Raw genomic sequence first — 17,150 nt, 5'->3', positions numbered from 1 at the left:
AAAAAGAATAACTGTAATGGTGAAGTACTTGAAACTAGAACAAGGCTCAAGAGCGTAGCCAGAACTGTAAAGGGGAGGAGTAGCAATTGTCTTAGTAAATTTTGATTTAAAAAAAATATAAAACTTAAATTGAAAGTATTCTTTAATAAAGAATACCCTGAGGGTTTCCTAGAATGTTAACAAAGGTTACTTAAAATAATATAGGGATGTTTTATGATTCTGAACTTAGAAATTGTCTAAGTTCAGTTCATCTTTAACAGATGTTGAACATAATATTTATACATCTATTTCTTTTCCATTAAATTATTACAAAATATAGTTCTTACTGCTCTTAACAAACTAGACAAAAATAGAAAATATTTAATTGACATTAAAAGTACAATCTGCTGAACTTTTAAAGTTAATCCTAAATATATCTTTTATGAGTTAGATCTCGAACGACGTGTTGGTGTTGTCCATAGACTATTGCAGGCGGGACAATGGGAACGCCTTTGCAAATATTTATGAATGCAATCACGATGGATTTGTTCCTGGCAGGAGGCACATCTAATATCCCATAGAACCACATTGTTACAAAGTACACATTTCTTAATTGTCCCAGGATGATTGGTTAGCAAATAGAATTCGAATTCCACTAAACTTCGAGGCCCCAGATAAATTTTGTCATCTTCAGCTAGAAAATAACCCATTTCACACCATTTGTGAAGCAGAGACTGTAAGCGATTCTTTTTCGGTGGTTTGGCCGATGCCTCGAATCCCAAATCATTATACGCTCCAGTCCAGGGTATAGAACAGTCATCCTCTTGAGCTATTTTGTCCAATAGAATGGAAAAGTATTGATACTCGACAGCCGCCAAAGTGCTGAGACCAACTGCAGAGTCTGGTGTTGCATCGGTCTTGGCATAGACCAAATATTCCTTGCCCTTGATGGGATGCTTGATGAATGTCAGCGTCTGGTTATACTCGCCAATGGATTCATCAATCTCTTTAACAAACGTTTTAAGTTCCTCCAATTGGGTTGGTTTGCGAACATTATGGTGTTCACATAATGGTGTGAGTATTTGATCAATCAGCTCATGGCTAAGACAACTATGATTCTTGCAGGCACGGAGAAATCCAAGTTTTAACTCCATTAATAAAAACTATGTAAGTTTACTTTCTTTAGCTATGCTGAAAATTGAGCGCCTTAGTAATGACAAAAAAGTAAAAGCAGTCAGCTGTAAGTTATCGAAAATTCATTTAGCGCCAGCTATCGATAAGTTAGCCAAATTTAAAATATGAACTTAGATTTTTTTTCCTTTTTATTTTACTTACAAATAAAATAGCACAACAATTAATATGATCAAAAGGACTTTTCCCTTTCTACACGTACAATAAACTGGTAAGAATTTTTAAATAAAGATTCAAAGGCCAAAAACATATCATTATTGAAGAAGCAAATTACTCAATAAATTACATTTTTTTTTCTCATAATATAGTAGTAACTTGTAATTTATAACTTTTTGCCATAAAATCCCAACAGACGAATTCTTGTTGACACCGGACTTTGCACATGTTCCATAATTTCCATCTAAGTGTGTAGAATATCATATACATATATTTTTTTTTTTTTTTTGTCAACATAATAATTGATTGATCATTACAAAAGTTTGCCGCAATTTTAAAAATAAAAACAGAGAGAAGTATAATAAGATTATAAGAAAAGAAGCTGTATTACGATTATTCAGCACTTTGTTAACATATTTCTAATAGTTGGATGATATTCCTCTTAATTTATAAATGGTATATATTTATTTTTACCGAATCACAAGCAAACGAAAAACTAACACATAAGTAACTAATTTGTACATTTTTTTTTTTCATTTTCAATGAGACCAATTAATTAACAACGAATAAAAACTAAAAAAAAAAAAAACACAAAACATATACTTAAAAATTATTATTTCGATGCTCTTGTGTAGAAACCTATAATGGAAAAGAAAATTCAACAAATATTTGTAAAATATATAATTAAAAATAAATCATAAGAGACAATAAAAAGCTGTTAGTGTCGTTCCCAATTATATACATATATATATATTTACATATGTATGCATATATATTGTACAATAAAGAAATCATTTAAAAAAATGAATAGAATAAAATTTCGTACTTACTTGGGGTGTTAGTTGCATGTTAAATGCTAAGAAATATATAAAAATAAAAATCATACAATTTTTAAATACACAACAAATGATATCCTATATTCTTCTATATATATATTTTTGGAAATCGGACAGACTTCTTTCTTTCTAACTTTTTGTGCGCGTTCAGAAAATTTTGTCTTTTAAATAAAATGTTATAACAACCAAATTATAACAAAAAAAATATAAAACTAATTACATAAAATTATTAGTAACGAGACTGAGCTCATTTGCAATGTGATTAGTTTCGTTTAAAATGTTTGACTTGGGTTTTTAATTTATTTTTTGTTGATGTTTGTTTAAAGTGTAAAGTTTTATGGCAACCGAAGACAAATTGTTTAAAGAATAGTAAAGTCCACATGAGAGATTTGGTTAGATGAGTTATTTTTTTTTTTGTTGGTAAGGAAAGACAGAAGAAAAAGAAAGATGCAGCAGTTAAATAAATAAATTAATATTTTTTTGCTAAAGAGAAGATTGTTACAGTTTTTTTTGTTTTGTTTTGGTTTTTAGTTAAATGTATTTAAATAGCATGCAGTAAATAGTAATTAACAATAAATTAATAGATATATACATTTTGGGTGTCAGTTTTTTCATTTGTTTTTAGATATTAGACTAGAATAATTGTTAAATAATTAAACAAAAATAATATTAGATTCCCGAGAACAAATATATAACAATTAAATAATAACTAAAATTAAATGGAAATCACATTTCTTTTTTTTTTTTGTCGTTAGGTAGTTGGTTTCATTTTCTACACTATTTTTTATTATTGGATTAGTCTTTGATGTTATTATTTTTTGGCTTCATTCAATATTTCTGTAGCTAGCAAGTAGATTGTGAGTATCACCCGTATATCGGATACTTACGCGACTTAAGGAGTTGCGACGACCAGGCGTTTGGCCACCACCAGCGGCTCCTGGCCCGGCAGCTGTTTGACTTGTAAGACCATTGCCCGAATCATTGTCTATGCAAATGTCGGAATCAGAATCCACACGCCTAAATTCACCGCCATCCTGTTGTAAAAGAGATTGAGCGTTGACCATTGACCTATAGACAAGAATATATTTGAACCACTCACCTGTGTTAGCTGCTGTGTTGTTGTAAGCAGTCGGGCTATGGGATTGCAGCAATTGGGCAAAGTCTCCAACAATGTTGGCCGCGAATGTGTCAGCAATGGTTTCATATATCTAATAATATTTACATTAATTTTTGCTTCAACGTATATAACATTATATTCGCTATACTCACTTGGTATCAAAGTTGCCCCAAATTCTTGCCAATATGGCCTTCTCATGGCTATTACGGCGATGATGATGACTGCCAGTGGCTCCGTTGCTTAGGCTTCCATTTGCCCCCTCAATTGGTGTATCCAAATTGCCATCAGTTCCTCCACCACTAATACGCGTCTTGCCGCGTCCACCTTCCATATCCTGTAAATAACCATCAGACTAACACAAAACAAAAAAAAATCATCAGTTTTTTACGATATATAAGTTCTCCAATACACATAAATCATACATTTATGAATCTAATGAACTCAAAACAAAGTAAAGGTAGTTTACACATAAATGAGATATATTTCATTAGTAAAACATACCGGAGGCTGATGTGAATTATCCATGGAATTGTATACCTTTTGGGTTTATTTATGGATGCAAATAAAATTTTTGTTTTGTGATTTTGAGCAGAAATTTAAACACAAATAAAATATAAAAAACATACGTTAAAATACGGAATGAATATGCATTTGATTTTATTGCTATCCTATCTACATATATGGACTCTATAGTCTATATTTATTTCTAAGAAATGCTTTCTGTTTTTATAAAAGACAAACATATTAGTTGTACATTTGTTTTGATTAAGATTTAGAACAGTGACAGAAACTTTTTGAAATATTTCCTACTCAAATATCTACTCTTGAGAAGAAACACATTCTACTTTTCAATATCCAAAAGTCAGCGACTTAATGTTCAGTTGAGATCGTTTCTTTCTTAGCGATTCTTTACGATTGAAAAAGAATGGATTAGGATTTCCCAATAGGGCAATCGGATTTCCTTATTAGATGACTATCTCAATTATCAAAGTGATCTCTGCATTTGAGGATTGTTGCCTTGTAAGAAAAAGGTCAATCTCTCTGAAATATCTTTAATTTTTTGATGTTTAAAAGAGATTTTGTCTAGCTCGATCTTTTGCTGTAGAGAACTCAGTTCCCCAGATCTTACTCCGATAGGAAACTTATGGGGAGATGTTAATTGTTTGCAGGATTGTCTCAAATCCCATTGAAGCTTTGTCAGGACCTTATCGATTCCGGGACCCGCAGGATTGCGGATCTCTAGGAATTTCTCAAAAATTGCAGACTTATTTAGTACTTTTCCAAAGACTGTATACTCAACTACTCAATCTAATCGATCTAACAATAGGAATTTAAAGCTTATTTAAAATACTCACACTATGTACTTGATAGTTATTCAATTGTTCAGTCTCATCATCGACGCCCACACTAAAAATTAAAAAAGAGTATGTGCTTAGCATATCTAAAAAGATATTTATCTTTGAATTTTATTACTTACGGTATGTTTAACCAATTGAGCAAAAAATTAGCTGCCCCACCCTGTATAATAACCGTGAAGATGACAATCAGCGATGTCGCGGTTAACATAGTTTGACGTGCATCCGACACAGTGTTTCGGATCGCTAAAGCAAATGACATGGCACCACGCAAACCTACAAAAAAATATATTGTTAAATTAATTATTTAATTGTGCTCATTAAAAGCTTAAAACTTACCAGCAAAGAAAAGCATGTGTTGAAAATTTGTTGAAATTTTTGGTTTGCGTTTAATATTTAAGAGCCACGACAAAGGATAGACATTGACAGCTCGTCCCAAAGCGGCGCAGATCTAAAAAAAAAAAAAAACACAAATTAACATCTAGAAGTTTTTTGTGATTGATTAATTATAACTTACAAAGGCTGTTATAATGAACCCGGCATCAAAGTGATGTTTAGGGAACGTAAACATGGACACTCCAATATATGAGAAGATGAAATTCTCAGCCAAAAAGTTCAAGAGCTCAAATATCTGTTTAGTGCGTTGCCTTGAATCCTCGGACAAATTGTTATACGTATAATGAGCCTGACAAATGCCACAGAATAAAACAGCCACGACGCCTGTTAATTCAGTGGCTTCGGCCAGCAGAAATGTGCTATAGCTCATAAGGACAAACAGAGCCGACTCTAGTAAAGGAAAATCACGTACGCGCGTAAACTTGGTCAAGTGTGACAAGAGTCAAGGATAACAAATTTAATATAGGTAATAATTATAATTAAAATACATATATACAGTTGACCAAAAAATAAAGGTTAAGTGAACTGAATTTGAATCTGAAGCAACAGAGATATTTTCCACTTAATTCATGAATAAATTCTCATGCTTTCATTTGAACAAGTCATATTTATGTAAATAATTTACTTAAACCTTTTTTTGCTATCTGTATATATATGTATATAGTATTTTGTGTATGAAAAGGATATCAATGCTGTAAAACAGCCCATGGCAGCGCCTATCAAAAGAGATAGGAAGAATATGGAAAAGAAATCACTCATTGAACGCAAAAACGCAGTCGTTTCAAATTCGCCCGTATTTGAATAATGTTCTCCATAGTTTTGTATGGCCCTGCGAATAGAAGAAAATAGAATTAAAGTCCAAGAGTGAAAGTAATCTATAACTGAAACCTTACCCGCTAAGTACAATAGCCACGGCATCGTTTAATACAGATTCACCCAAGACCAATGCATAAAGATTAACATCCACACGCAGATCATTGAATATGGCTAAAATTGTTAATGGATCTGTGGGTGATATTAATGCACCAAAATACAATGTATCCAAAAAGGTAAAACTGCTGCTTAAATATTTTGGCATCAACTTCACACAGCCATACATAACGCCGCCAATTAGAAAGGCTGACAAAGTGGTGCCCACAATGGCAAATGTCAAAATGGCACCCAAATTGCGAAAGAAGTATTTCTGTAAAGATTTGAAAAATAAGTTAATAAAGTTCATTTAAGTTTTTTCCCAATAAAAACAAAACCTTTTTCAAACTATAGCCAGCATAAAAGATAATTGGCGGCAGAATAATATTGAAAAACACTTCCGGATCGAATGTGGCTTTCAAATCAATTTCATTTTCATCCACATCATGAACTTGTCCACGAAAGACATACGCATACGTCTTAATCCCTTCCGGTAGCTTGGTTGTATTCGTTTGATTAACAGGATACTAGAAGAAAAACAGAAAAATTCCATTTATTTTATTATTACATAGCAATATTTAATGTAAACTCACCTTAAACCATAGCGTGTCGGGTGGCAATTTATCGGAATATGTGGGATTACCCTCAGGTTCCACCTGCATGTGTACCAGAGGGGTAGAAGAGCCGGCATATCGCATAATGGCGCCCACAATTAAACCTAGTAAAAATCAATATTACATGAATGCAAAATGCAAAGCAGATATATCTAATACTAGTTTTGTAAAGAATAGAAGAGCCTTTTGTTTGTTAAATTCTTTATAAAAGGTAAATGCATTTCATTGTCCTTATAAGGATTTTATCATATGTATTTTTATAAATTTTCTTAAATAAATTATTAACCTTGTGATTTAGAAAGATTTCTACTGCAAGTTCTCTTTAATATATGTACACAGAATGTTGAAAAGTAAAGAATAGACATATAATGTAAAAAAGAACAAATTTTGTCTGAGAAACAAGATAAGGGGGTTTATTTCACTTTTTTTAAGGCATCTTTGCTTTGTTTTTTGAGATAAGAATTTTAGAAAAATGCTGAAGCGGGAATATCTCTTTTCTAAAATATTCATTTAATCCTAAGAATATTTCTCCAAAATTTTAAAATGCTGAATTTTTTAATTTAGCAACCTTAAAAAAATGTACGAAATGTAATGTAAATATTTTTGATTTTTAAAATTGTCAAAAATCTCTTCTATAATAAATGGAAATATTTATTTTACACAGTGCTATTACAAAGAAAAGCTTAATGAAGCGTGAGACAATGGCCTGACCTATCACAAAATACGATTAGTCATTATTTTGTTGATAAGAATTTTCAAAGAGTAAAAGAAATAAAAAATTAAGAAAAAAAAATCATATGCTCTGTTCTGACTTGGCTGAAAATTATTCTTTTTTGATTTATCAGCAAACTTTTGATTACTTGAAAGCATTTGAAATTTGCTTATCTTTTATATATTTTTTTATTGAGTTGTATATTCATTGCACCCTCTTCAGCACTCACGTCTCCCTCATATTTTTTAGTGTTTATGGCAATTTGCTTTATTTTTACAATGGGTAAAACCAATTTAGATACCAACTGAAAATATTCATATATGTATGTAAATATATGTATAATATTTTATGAATACGTGCTCATCATTTACATGCGTCGAACTAATGAATTTGTTTAAGTGTTGGTTGGCTTTTTCAGTTAACCTGTTTATTGAATTGTTTCATTAGCTTTAATTAAGCCCAATACAATCTTGTTGACTCTTTCAATTGAACACGAATGCCTTTTTTCTTGCTAATCTATCGACATGAGAGCAATGCTTTTTGCTTACACACAACAAATTACAATCATTTTATATAATGTGATATTAGAGACAAAGGCGTAATTGCATTTTGAAAGAGGTGTGAGCAAAAGAAGAAAAAGAAAAGGGGGCGGTGGATACTAACATGACGCATGAGGGAATTGTAGGTGATAGTAGAAGGAGCGGACTATGACTATACGCCGTCATGGCCAAGGGCACGGTTTTTATTTCCCCCATTTAACATTATGATAACAAAATTTTAAACTGGTTTAACAACTTTATCAGAATATTCTAAAAAATATGTTAACAATCTAAGTTTATTTCTTATCATTGATTAAATAGATATTAAGAACGTTCCGATTGGCAAGAAAAAAACAGATCGCCCCCTGCATCACCCGCACTACGACCCTGCACACAATCGATGTCACACAAAAAAAAAAAGCCTTGGCCATGACAACGACAAAAAAAAAAAAAAAAAAGAAATTAAATGTATATAAATTTTCTCTTTACCATAAATGACAGCCAATCCCGTCTCATGTAACCAGGATACACGATGATGCTTGAATAGCCATATTGTTAACACTGTAAGGGCTAAAAGGAAAACAAAAACCAAAAGATCCAGACTCTGGATGCGATGATTCAAAGTGGCCTTGGCATCTAGAGCAATATCAGTATCCGTTGCCTCACATCCTTGAGGGCAGATTAATCCAATAAGCACTACTCCTGTTAGAAGTATAACTTTCCAGCGTTCCTGTGGCCGGCATGTGTGTGCTTTTGATGAACTGGCTGCCATTGTTTCTATTTTCTATATGCCACAGCTGTCTGGTGTATCTACGTTGGGGGGAGGGCCTGGGAAATCGATTTTGTAATTGATTCCGCGCACACAACTTGCACTGAGTGAGTGCTGCTGCTGTTTGTTGCAGGGCTGGTACGGCCCGCAATCAAACTTAAAGCTTCTTTTCAATTTAATTGTTTAATTTTCTTTTTGTATTAGCAATTTAATTATTATATAAAATATAATATATGAGCAATTTTGAAAAACTTGCAATCATCTTCGCCACTTTCTTTTTGAACAATGAAAACAACAAAAGTTCAGGGCTGCAGAAGAATGATATCGAAATTCGCAAGAAAATATCGGTAACCTTTACCAATTAAAATGTATAAATTTTGGGAATTTTCTAAAATATTATTTTAAATCAGTAATAACTATTAAATTTCCATGCAGAATTTCATTTGTTTAAAAAATTTTTTTTATGACTATCGATATCAACAGGCAGATTTATTTATCGACTGTGAATCCCTGGCTTAGGGTGACCAAATTAAGAAAATCGTAGTTAAAATTCAATTTTTGTAACTTACAATTAGCATAATAAAATTTATTTAGACTAAACGGTGGGCTCACTTTTAACAATAACTCTATTCCGTTTGCTGCGCAAATGTTCCTTTTTATATTTGGCCACCACTTTCATTATTTCCAATTTTGCATCAATTTTTAAGTCTTCATCCAGTTGATCCAAATCCCCAGCAATTATCATGGCATAATGATAGCAAGAATTTGTAGGAAGTTGTTTACTTAATGTGGGTAGTGGGGTTGCCATCCCCTGTTCCTTGATAGATGCTGAACTTCCTTCATCGTCATCGTCGTCAATATTACCAACAAAATGAAAATTTTCATTTGTAATCTCTGGGGTTGTTCGTGTTGATGTGGAAACTGCCATAGGAGCTTCAGACGCTGTTTCTAGCATGGACTTGGCGGCCTCTAAAGGATCCAGCGGCTGTTCATAATCGTCTTCGGACATTTCAAAGCTTCCATCGCTGGGGTTTGCCTCATTGGCAAAAGAAGGGTCTGTTTTCGTTTCTTTTCGCCCGTTCTTTGATCCCCTGGTATTAAGGAAAGACATTGCTGGCATGAACTTCCAAGCGACGGTGTCAGGATCAGCATCATCGTTGTCATCCACATTTTCGTCGCGGTTAAGTGTAAGTAACCTATGCCTTTCCGCCACATAATAAGACTTCATATTGTTCCACTTTCTCGATAATACATCTTTAAAAAATGCATTTTTCATATTGACTCTCAAAAGCTACAAGACTTTGTAATTGTTTATTTTACCTCGGGTTAAATTTGGATTTTTCGAACGAAATTCTTCATACGAATTGATTTTCTTGGCTAGATCGTCCCAGAATTTGGCTTTTCTTCGTTTATTATTAAAGTTGAGATTGGATGGATTCCATATGTATGGCGTTGCCTGCACATATTTAATAATAAAATTTAAAACATCCTCAGACCAAACAATTTTTGAAGTCATCTTTGAAGTGATTGCGTTGATGTTGACTTGGTATTTTGACAATTGGCTTTACTTTATGCTCTTCATTATATATTTCGTTTATTATCCAAATTGTAAACAATTCTCGTATTATAACTATCGTTGACTTCTTATCGATATACAAGGAAATCGATACACCGACTACCCGATAATAACATACAAACCTATCGATTTCCCGAAAAGTATCGATAGACAAAGTCTCAGTTTTTTCTGTTTTGTGTTTGGGTTAAAAAAAGTGCACAGCACAATTAGTCATATCCATAAAATTAGTCATCGCTTAATTTCTCATCATTTCATTCTTGGCATTAAACATTTAAATCGTGGTCTTATGTCCAAGCGCAAAGCGGACGGCGCCGATATTGAAATGGCTGCCACAGCAGAGAAAAACCGTCCCGGTAAGTTGCAACAATGCCGCTTGTTCCTATTTTCTTTCTTTCTCACACTTATGCGTGGCGAACTGAAAAACAATTGGGCAAGTAGACCATGCATGGGTGCAAAAGAGAAGAGACAAGGACAATAAAAAATAACAACAACTAATCATGTTTTATTCCCCCCAAAAAAAGGATGATTTCGCGATAAGTCTGGAGACACCTGCTGAGGACTACAAAAAGCTAATGGAGACGCACGTTCAGATGGATGAAATTGTCGATGATAAAGTCACTGAACAAAATTTTGATCGTATTGGACAGTCGGCTCGTGACGTCATCTGGAAATTGCTATTTAATAGCAGCGAAAATACTACTGAAGCACAAAAAAAAGCCGAAGAATTGTTGGATAAATACAAGTCCGATGCATGCTTCTATGCCCCGTGGCCGTACAATGAATGGATTATCAAGTTGCGGGACGAAGTGCTCAAGGAGAATCTCCTAGACTTCTGGAAGGACGGCATAGTTAAAAAACAATTGGGTCCCTGCTGGTCGGGGGACTCGGATCTATTCGATGCCGATGATTTGCCTCCGACGGAGTTTTATGCCAAAGCTGGTTGCGTGGCGCCATTTGCCGATAGCTTGGGAAGAGCCTCCAGTGCAACAGCCGCCAACGCAGTGAGTCAATTATTATTTAAAATTCAAACAAAACAAATAAGAATTTGATATTTCCATAATTAAGGAGGACTTTGTAATTGGTTTGGAGCAACCTTTGAAAGACTATCAGAAACTCATCGAGACACGCGTTCAGATGGATGAAATTGTTGATGATGCCATCACACAGGGTAACTTTGAACGCATTGCTCAGGCGGCACGTGATGTTGTCTGGAAATTGTTGTTCAATACGGAAGAGAACAAACCTGAGGCCCAATCAAAAGCCGAGGAATTGATGGAGGAGTATAGGACTGATGCGTGCTTCTATGCCCCGTGGCCGTACAACGAATGGATTGTCAAGTTGCGTGATGAACTGCTGAAAGAAAATATTTTAGATTTCTGGAAGGATAGCATAGTGAAAAAACAACTGGGCCCATGCTGGTCAAGGGACTCGGATCTATTCGATGCGGATGATACACCACCGGTGGAATTTTATGCCAAGGCCGGATGTGTGGCACCATTTGCGGCAAGTTTACGAGTTCGAGGTGAAGTCCATGACGAAGAAGGACATGAAAATGCCGAAGATGAGGAAATGGCAAATGAGGAGGATAATCTTGCAGCTAGCACAGGAAATTTTGAGGTCTCAATTAGCAAGGAAACACCATTGGCCGATTATCGCGATCTAATGAAACGTTTCGTTCTCACAAAAATTATCGTACCCGATGATATTCATGAAAGTAATGTCAATAAAATAGCCAAAGGCACTCAGGAAATCATTTGGCAATTGCTCTTTGAAAACCCAATGCTAAGCCAAGAGGATATGGACAAGATATCCGAATTGCTACAAGAATACAGATCCGATGCTAGCTTCTATGGTCCTTGGAGTTATAACGAATGGATTGTCAAGCTACGTGATGAAATATTGGAAAAACAACTAATCGAATTTTGGCGCGACAAAATTGTAGAATTCGAATTGGGTCCAATCTGTAATCGCGATTCTGATTTCTTTGATGATGATGATCCTTTACCTTTGGCATACTATGATAAAGCTGGCTGCAAGGCTCCCTTTGATCCCTCAGCAGAAAACGATTTGAATTAAAACCCTAAAAATCTCTCTAAAAATAAGTTATTTGTAATTTCACATATTATTGCGGAATAAAAAAAATGTGTTTGTAGTTTTGAAATGCCCAACAATATTGTTATTATTAAAATTTTTGAATTTCAATGAAATGTTTTTGTAAAAAAGAAGAAAAAATATTCTTTACGTATTTTTAAATTAACTACTACTACCACTACTATTTTTTTTCAATTTAAATGTCGAATATTGAATGATTTTTGTTTTAAATAATCATAACTTATTGTTTTAAATTAACTTTTATATTTTTTATCGCTGTAGTAAATTGATTTTATTTTCATCAAAATTTGTGGTATTCCCAATAAATAGAATAACCAAAGTTCTTGTTTCTTTTTACCAAATTCCGCATTATAAATATACACATTAAATACAAAATGTTTGGAAAAAATGTATTTGACATTTGAAATATTTAAAAAGCTGTCTTTAATCATCGAGTAAATTATTTAAAATTGTTTTTATTTTACTGAAATACTTTTTGAAAGTTTAATAATAATTCTTAAGCACTTTGAATTCAAATAAATTTTGCACAACATTTTATTTGAGGTGAAAGTTTTTGCTTATTTTGTTTTTCTTTTTATTATATTTTCATTTTGCTTCGCTTTTCCGGTCTCTTATATAATATTTGTAACGCATTTCCATTGTGTATAATAAATAATATGATGTATTTGCTCAGACCAAGCCAACATGAAATATGTTATCCGATTTTCAGAGGACAGTGTAAGAATGGTGGTCGCCGCCGAGAGCGAAACAGACCAGGTAATATTTCATTTTTATTATCTTTCTCTCTGTTTTGGCAAGTGGAAAGGAGCACATCGATGGGTGAGGCGAGAGACAAAAAAAGGTAAGAGACTTTTATTAAACTATTGAAAGAGTGCATATATTTTAGTTTATTATAGGTTCTAGAACATTTCCATTCACACCTTATTTTGGGTCAAATTTGTGATGTTTGCAGAATGAGTGAGAGCCGGAAAGTTTAGCCGGAGAAACAAAGTGGGTATAAATAATATTGGTACTATGTTAATCCTTTCATCTTTCTTTCAATAGTTTTAGAAATTTACATCAAATGTTTAACAGGTAGTATTCGATTTTTTTCAAACTTTAAAAAATAATAAATTTAAAGCATTCCGAATTTTTATTAGTTTTAAAAAACTTTTTTAAAATCTTTTGTATTTTATTAAGAAAAAAAAAGGAAACGTGATCGAAAAATCAAAAAATTTTAATTAAATTTATTATTAAATGGTAAAATAACACTTCAAAAGATAAGTTAGCTTATTAATAGGGATTTTTATTTATTTTATTTTCCTTTAAACTAAATAATTAATATCTTTGGTCCATAGTTTTTTTTTTTTTTTTTTTTCGCGTTGTTTTCTGCTAAGTATTACACATTAAATATGTTTAATATTATTTATAACTTTAAGAATTTAATATTATTTATAATTTGAATTATTTTAAAAACTGAATTGGAGTCCAAATTTTGTTTTTTAAGAGTTTGATGATTCCCCAAAAGTTTAAAAGATTTTTGCTTAATTTTGAATAATTTTTCTTGCAATTAATTAATATTATAAATACATATATTTTAAATCACATATCTTAATATGGCCATTTTATTATTTCTATAATCATTTCATTAGATTATATTACATTTTTTGATTTATCAAATTTTTATTAATTGCCCAAAAATAAAATAAAAAAAATACTTGTGACCAAAAAATTCATTGTATAATTTAATCTAATTACACTTAATTTTTGTTCTTTTCTTTTCTAATATACATATCCTTAAAAAAAAGTTATAGATAACATTTTTCACATATTGGGTTGACCATATATTTAATTTAATTATATGATTTAATTATAGAATTTCGTTTGGTGTGTGTGTTTGTTATTTAACGAAACTATTAAAAAAAAATGCTTAAAAATTTTAAATTTTATAATTAATCAGACGTTAAGGCTTACTTTGCTATTTAGTTAAATATAATGCCAAACACAAAAAGGGGAAACATTATTACAAAATAAACTTAAAATTCAATTTTTTTTTTTTTTTGATTTTGTTTCACTGACTAGAGAAAGGGGAACACAAGTAATCAAAACTATTAACTTTTCACAAGAAGTTGGCGGACAAACGCAAATAAAAAGAACACAAAGAACTAACCAGAAATTTTCGCCCTTCACATGTTATTAAAATGTGTGTGTGTTTTTCATTTGGTTGTTTGTCTCTCCTTGGTGCTGACTTTCACTCGGCATAAAGGAGACGTGATCGTGATTTACGCAGGGTACTCGAAGAACCACCAATGCCACTATCAGCACCACCTATATCCTCGCCACTGTCTCCACATTGCCACGATTTGGTTTTGGCGCGAAAATACCGAAATTCCTCATTATGAGCTGGTGCCAACATGGGCACATAGCTGCAGGGTTCACACAAATGGCCATAGAGGCTAAAGAATTCTTTGTAACCATTGTGTAATAAATATAGTTCGGGATAGTCAAGAGCTGGATAATCATTACTATGAAAATTACGATCATTGGAACGAAGAAAACGCAAAAGTTTGGGTCCACGTTCCGATGAGAATTCACAATGGAATATATAGATTTGACGTTTTGGTTCTATATCCTGTAATTCTAGTGTGGTCGATGGAAATGCTTTCTTTATTTGAGCCTTAGTATACAGATTCTGGGCGCCACGTATATGTCCGCCTTTGTACTCGTAGGGATAACGACAATCGATTATCTGATAGATGCATTTTCCTAGTTCCTCATCGAGTTCACCATTGATAAGTCGTGCCAAAGTGTCGCACGATATGGTCTTTAAATCTTGATGTCTCACAGCTTTCTGTTGAAGAGGCAAAGCACATGGTTTGCTTAGATCACCAATAAGTTGCGGTTGCTCATCGTCCAGAGCAGTAAGTATATCGGCATCGTTCATAGACGCAATACGTCTAAGAACCGTTTTGCCATGCGGTAATTTTCTTTCTTCCTCAACATTTTCACCCTTATCCTGAAGAAGACTTAAACAGCGACGAGCCGAACGTCGATTTTGGATGGTACATGGGGCATGATGACTTGTATTGCTGGATTTCTCTGAATTCTGTTCCATTTTTAATTGTCCACTTATAAGACGATCTAAATTATCTGGCAGGGGCAAGAGGACATCATTTTCTTGATTTTCTACATCGAACATTGTCATATATTCATCATCCAGAGAGTTTCCCGAATCATAGCTAGACAGACTATGAAAGCTACGCAATGTGGAGGATTTCGGTGTACCAGTTATACTCGTGTCCAATTTGGCTACCCGCATGGTTTGTGCCAATTCCGTAATGGGCGATAATTCGCTTCCACTGACAATTTGGCGCTTAAGCATACGCTGCAAAGGCGTTTGCGCGCCAAGTCCATTTGTCGCCTTGTACCGCTTGGCAACATGTGGTAACTTTTCTTGATTTGTATCATAATTGATCTCGTCGAGAATATCAAAGTCCTCCTCCTCGTCAAATATCATTCGTTTGCTTGCCATTATCGTCTGCTTGTCCACCACAGCTGTAAATTGATTTTCCATAAAAAATCAGCTGTATAATTTTCTACATACATATGTTCTATAACTTTTGCTTACCTTCTATTTACGCCTTTTTTATGGTAATTTTCATAAAATTTAATTGATTCTTTTTTAAGTCGAGTTTCTTTTTGAAGATGATGTTGCATGTGGAGAAGAAAAAATACTTTTCACCCTCTTTCTTTCTTACGTTCCTTCCGCTCTGCGATCGTCGTTGTATTTTTGCGCGCTTTACATTTCTCTTTCTAGTGACCATTTAATCTTACGCGTGAGTCGTGAGCGCAAGTTTATGTAAACAAAGGGCGCGTTAGGGATGTGTCCAAGGACGATAGTTTTATTCTGTGAAAGATCCTAAAAAAAATCATATGTGATTCAGTATAAATATTAATACTATATTTTCAAAGCTGTATGTGTTAAGTGTTGTAAAATTTAAAAAATTTAAAACGAAATCTTTTTTGCGCGCAGAATTTTATTTAAAATGTTAGAAAGTTTCGAAACTGATTGAAATTGACAGAAATGCATCGGAAATTTCATGATCTCTATGTTTTTGGTTATCTTAAAGAATTAAATTTGACTAAACAGGTGAGTTCAAAAAGTCGGAGATGTTTTTGTAATGTTTAGTTGTAGATTATTTATTATATCTTGTTCCTGGCAGTTCTATTTTAGTAAGAAGAGCTGTTAATTCAACATTGTAAATAAATATATTGCTGAATATTTGTATTAAAACTGCTTAACGTTGCTTACCATCGATAAAGTGTCTGTCTTTTTTAAGTACGTAAATTCAATTTATTTATTTATTTTTTTATTTATTCCAGTAAAAGGGAATGAAAACTAAAATAAAATTGTAGATCAATACATAATTTCAGAAACTGAAAACAAAAAGAAAACTGGTTTCATCTAAAAAAAGAAAACTGAAATCCAAGTTGCTTGGCATCAGTTGAATATAAACTGAAACGGTAATTATCTTTTGACAGCACTTAAGCTGAATTTGGTAATGACAGTCACACTAAAGATCGGGGCAAACGGGGCGATAAAAGCGGCGCTTTAACTTAACTGACAGTTAAGGTTAAAACGTGGTCGATTAAATTGACAGAATGCCAAGTCAAGCCAAGCCAGTTCAGGCCATGCCAAAAGCAAGCTAGGTTACCATTTTAACTCAGTGTGTTAAAATGTTTGTTGGACATGGCTAAAATTGTAGTCTTGGTGTTTCTAGAGCATAGACGAATAAGATTAATGTTTTGATTGTTATTTATGTGGGGTAATTTGAGTGTTGTTTGCATTTAGTTTTGTCTCAGTATCGTTAATAAATTAAACACCAAAATGTGTGCTAATTCGTGAGTAA

General features: G+C 33.0%; 4 protein-coding genes and 1 long non-coding RNA gene across 6 annotated transcripts; 1 reads left to right on the top strand and 4 right to left on the bottom strand.

Annotated features, from left to right (window-relative positions):
- Positions 1-124: 124 nt before the first annotated feature.
- On the bottom strand, positions 125-1,182 carry Nse1 (Non-SMC element 1). Its single transcript, XM_068284674.1, has one exon. It carries the CDS (start codon positions 1,131-1,133, stop codon positions 420-422), a length of 714 nt encoding a protein of 237 aa, XP_068140775.1. The 5' UTR covers positions 1,134-1,182; the 3' UTR covers positions 125-419.
- A 239-nt stretch (positions 1,183-1,421) lies between these two features.
- Nhe3 (Na[+]/H[+] hydrogen exchanger 3) lies at positions 1,422-8,874 on the bottom strand. Of its 2 annotated transcripts, none has more exons than XM_068284738.1 (14): positions 8,294-8,874; positions 6,533-6,657; positions 6,278-6,466; positions 5,924-6,213; positions 5,718-5,859; positions 5,152-5,460; positions 4,974-5,085; positions 4,757-4,910; positions 4,635-4,686; positions 3,781-3,816; positions 3,432-3,631; positions 3,262-3,370; positions 3,050-3,196; positions 1,422-1,570 (listed from the first exon to the last, which is right to left on the bottom strand). In XM_068284738.1, the coding sequence occupies exons 1-14, from the start codon at positions 8,574-8,576 to the stop codon at positions 1,493-1,495; spliced, it is 2,226 nt and encodes a 741-aa protein (XP_068140839.1). In that variant the 5' UTR covers positions 8,577-8,874; the 3' UTR covers positions 1,422-1,492. The 2 variants fall into 2 exon arrangements, with proteins under 2 accessions (XP_068140839.1, XP_068140838.1); XM_068284737.1 differs by lacking the exon at positions 1,422-1,570 and adding an exon at positions 2,303-2,447.
- Positions 8,875-9,138: 264 nt separating this feature from the next.
- Positions 9,139-10,202, bottom strand: LOC137572845 (uncharacterized). Its single transcript, XR_011031749.1, has 2 exons — positions 9,894-10,202; positions 9,139-9,827 (listed from the first exon to the last, which is right to left on the bottom strand). It is a non-coding gene; the product is annotated as an uncharacterized lncRNA (long non-coding RNA).
- A 294-nt stretch (positions 10,203-10,496) lies between these two features.
- Positions 10,497-12,310, top strand: EndoGI (Endonuclease G inhibitor). Its single transcript, XM_068284416.1, has 3 exons — positions 10,497-10,502; positions 10,671-11,150; positions 11,215-12,310. The coding sequence occupies exons 2-3, from the start codon at positions 10,722-10,724 to the stop codon at positions 12,223-12,225; spliced, it is 1,440 nt and encodes a 479-aa protein (XP_068140517.1). The 5' UTR covers positions 10,497-10,502; positions 10,671-10,721; the 3' UTR covers positions 12,226-12,310.
- A 1,807-nt stretch (positions 12,311-14,117) lies between these two features.
- Positions 14,118-16,636, bottom strand: twe (twine). The gene is made up of 3 exons (XM_068284419.1): positions 16,553-16,636; positions 15,869-16,159; positions 14,118-15,795 (listed from the first exon to the last, which is right to left on the bottom strand). Exon 3 carries the CDS (start codon positions 15,770-15,772, stop codon positions 14,492-14,494), a length of 1,281 nt encoding a protein of 426 aa, XP_068140520.1. The 5' UTR covers positions 15,773-15,795; positions 15,869-16,159; positions 16,553-16,636; the 3' UTR covers positions 14,118-14,491.
- Between the last annotated feature and the right edge of the window lie 514 nt (positions 16,637-17,150).

Source organism: Drosophila tropicalis, unplaced genomic scaffold, assembly GCF_018151085.1.
Source record: "Drosophila tropicalis isolate 14030-0801.00 unplaced genomic scaffold, ASM1815108v1 contig_393, whole genome shotgun sequence".
NCBI lineage: Eukaryota > Metazoa > Arthropoda > Insecta > Diptera > Drosophilidae > Drosophila > Drosophila tropicalis.
The sequence above is the reverse complement of the archived record's forward strand: the minus strand, read 5'-3'. Positions and strand labels throughout refer to the sequence as shown.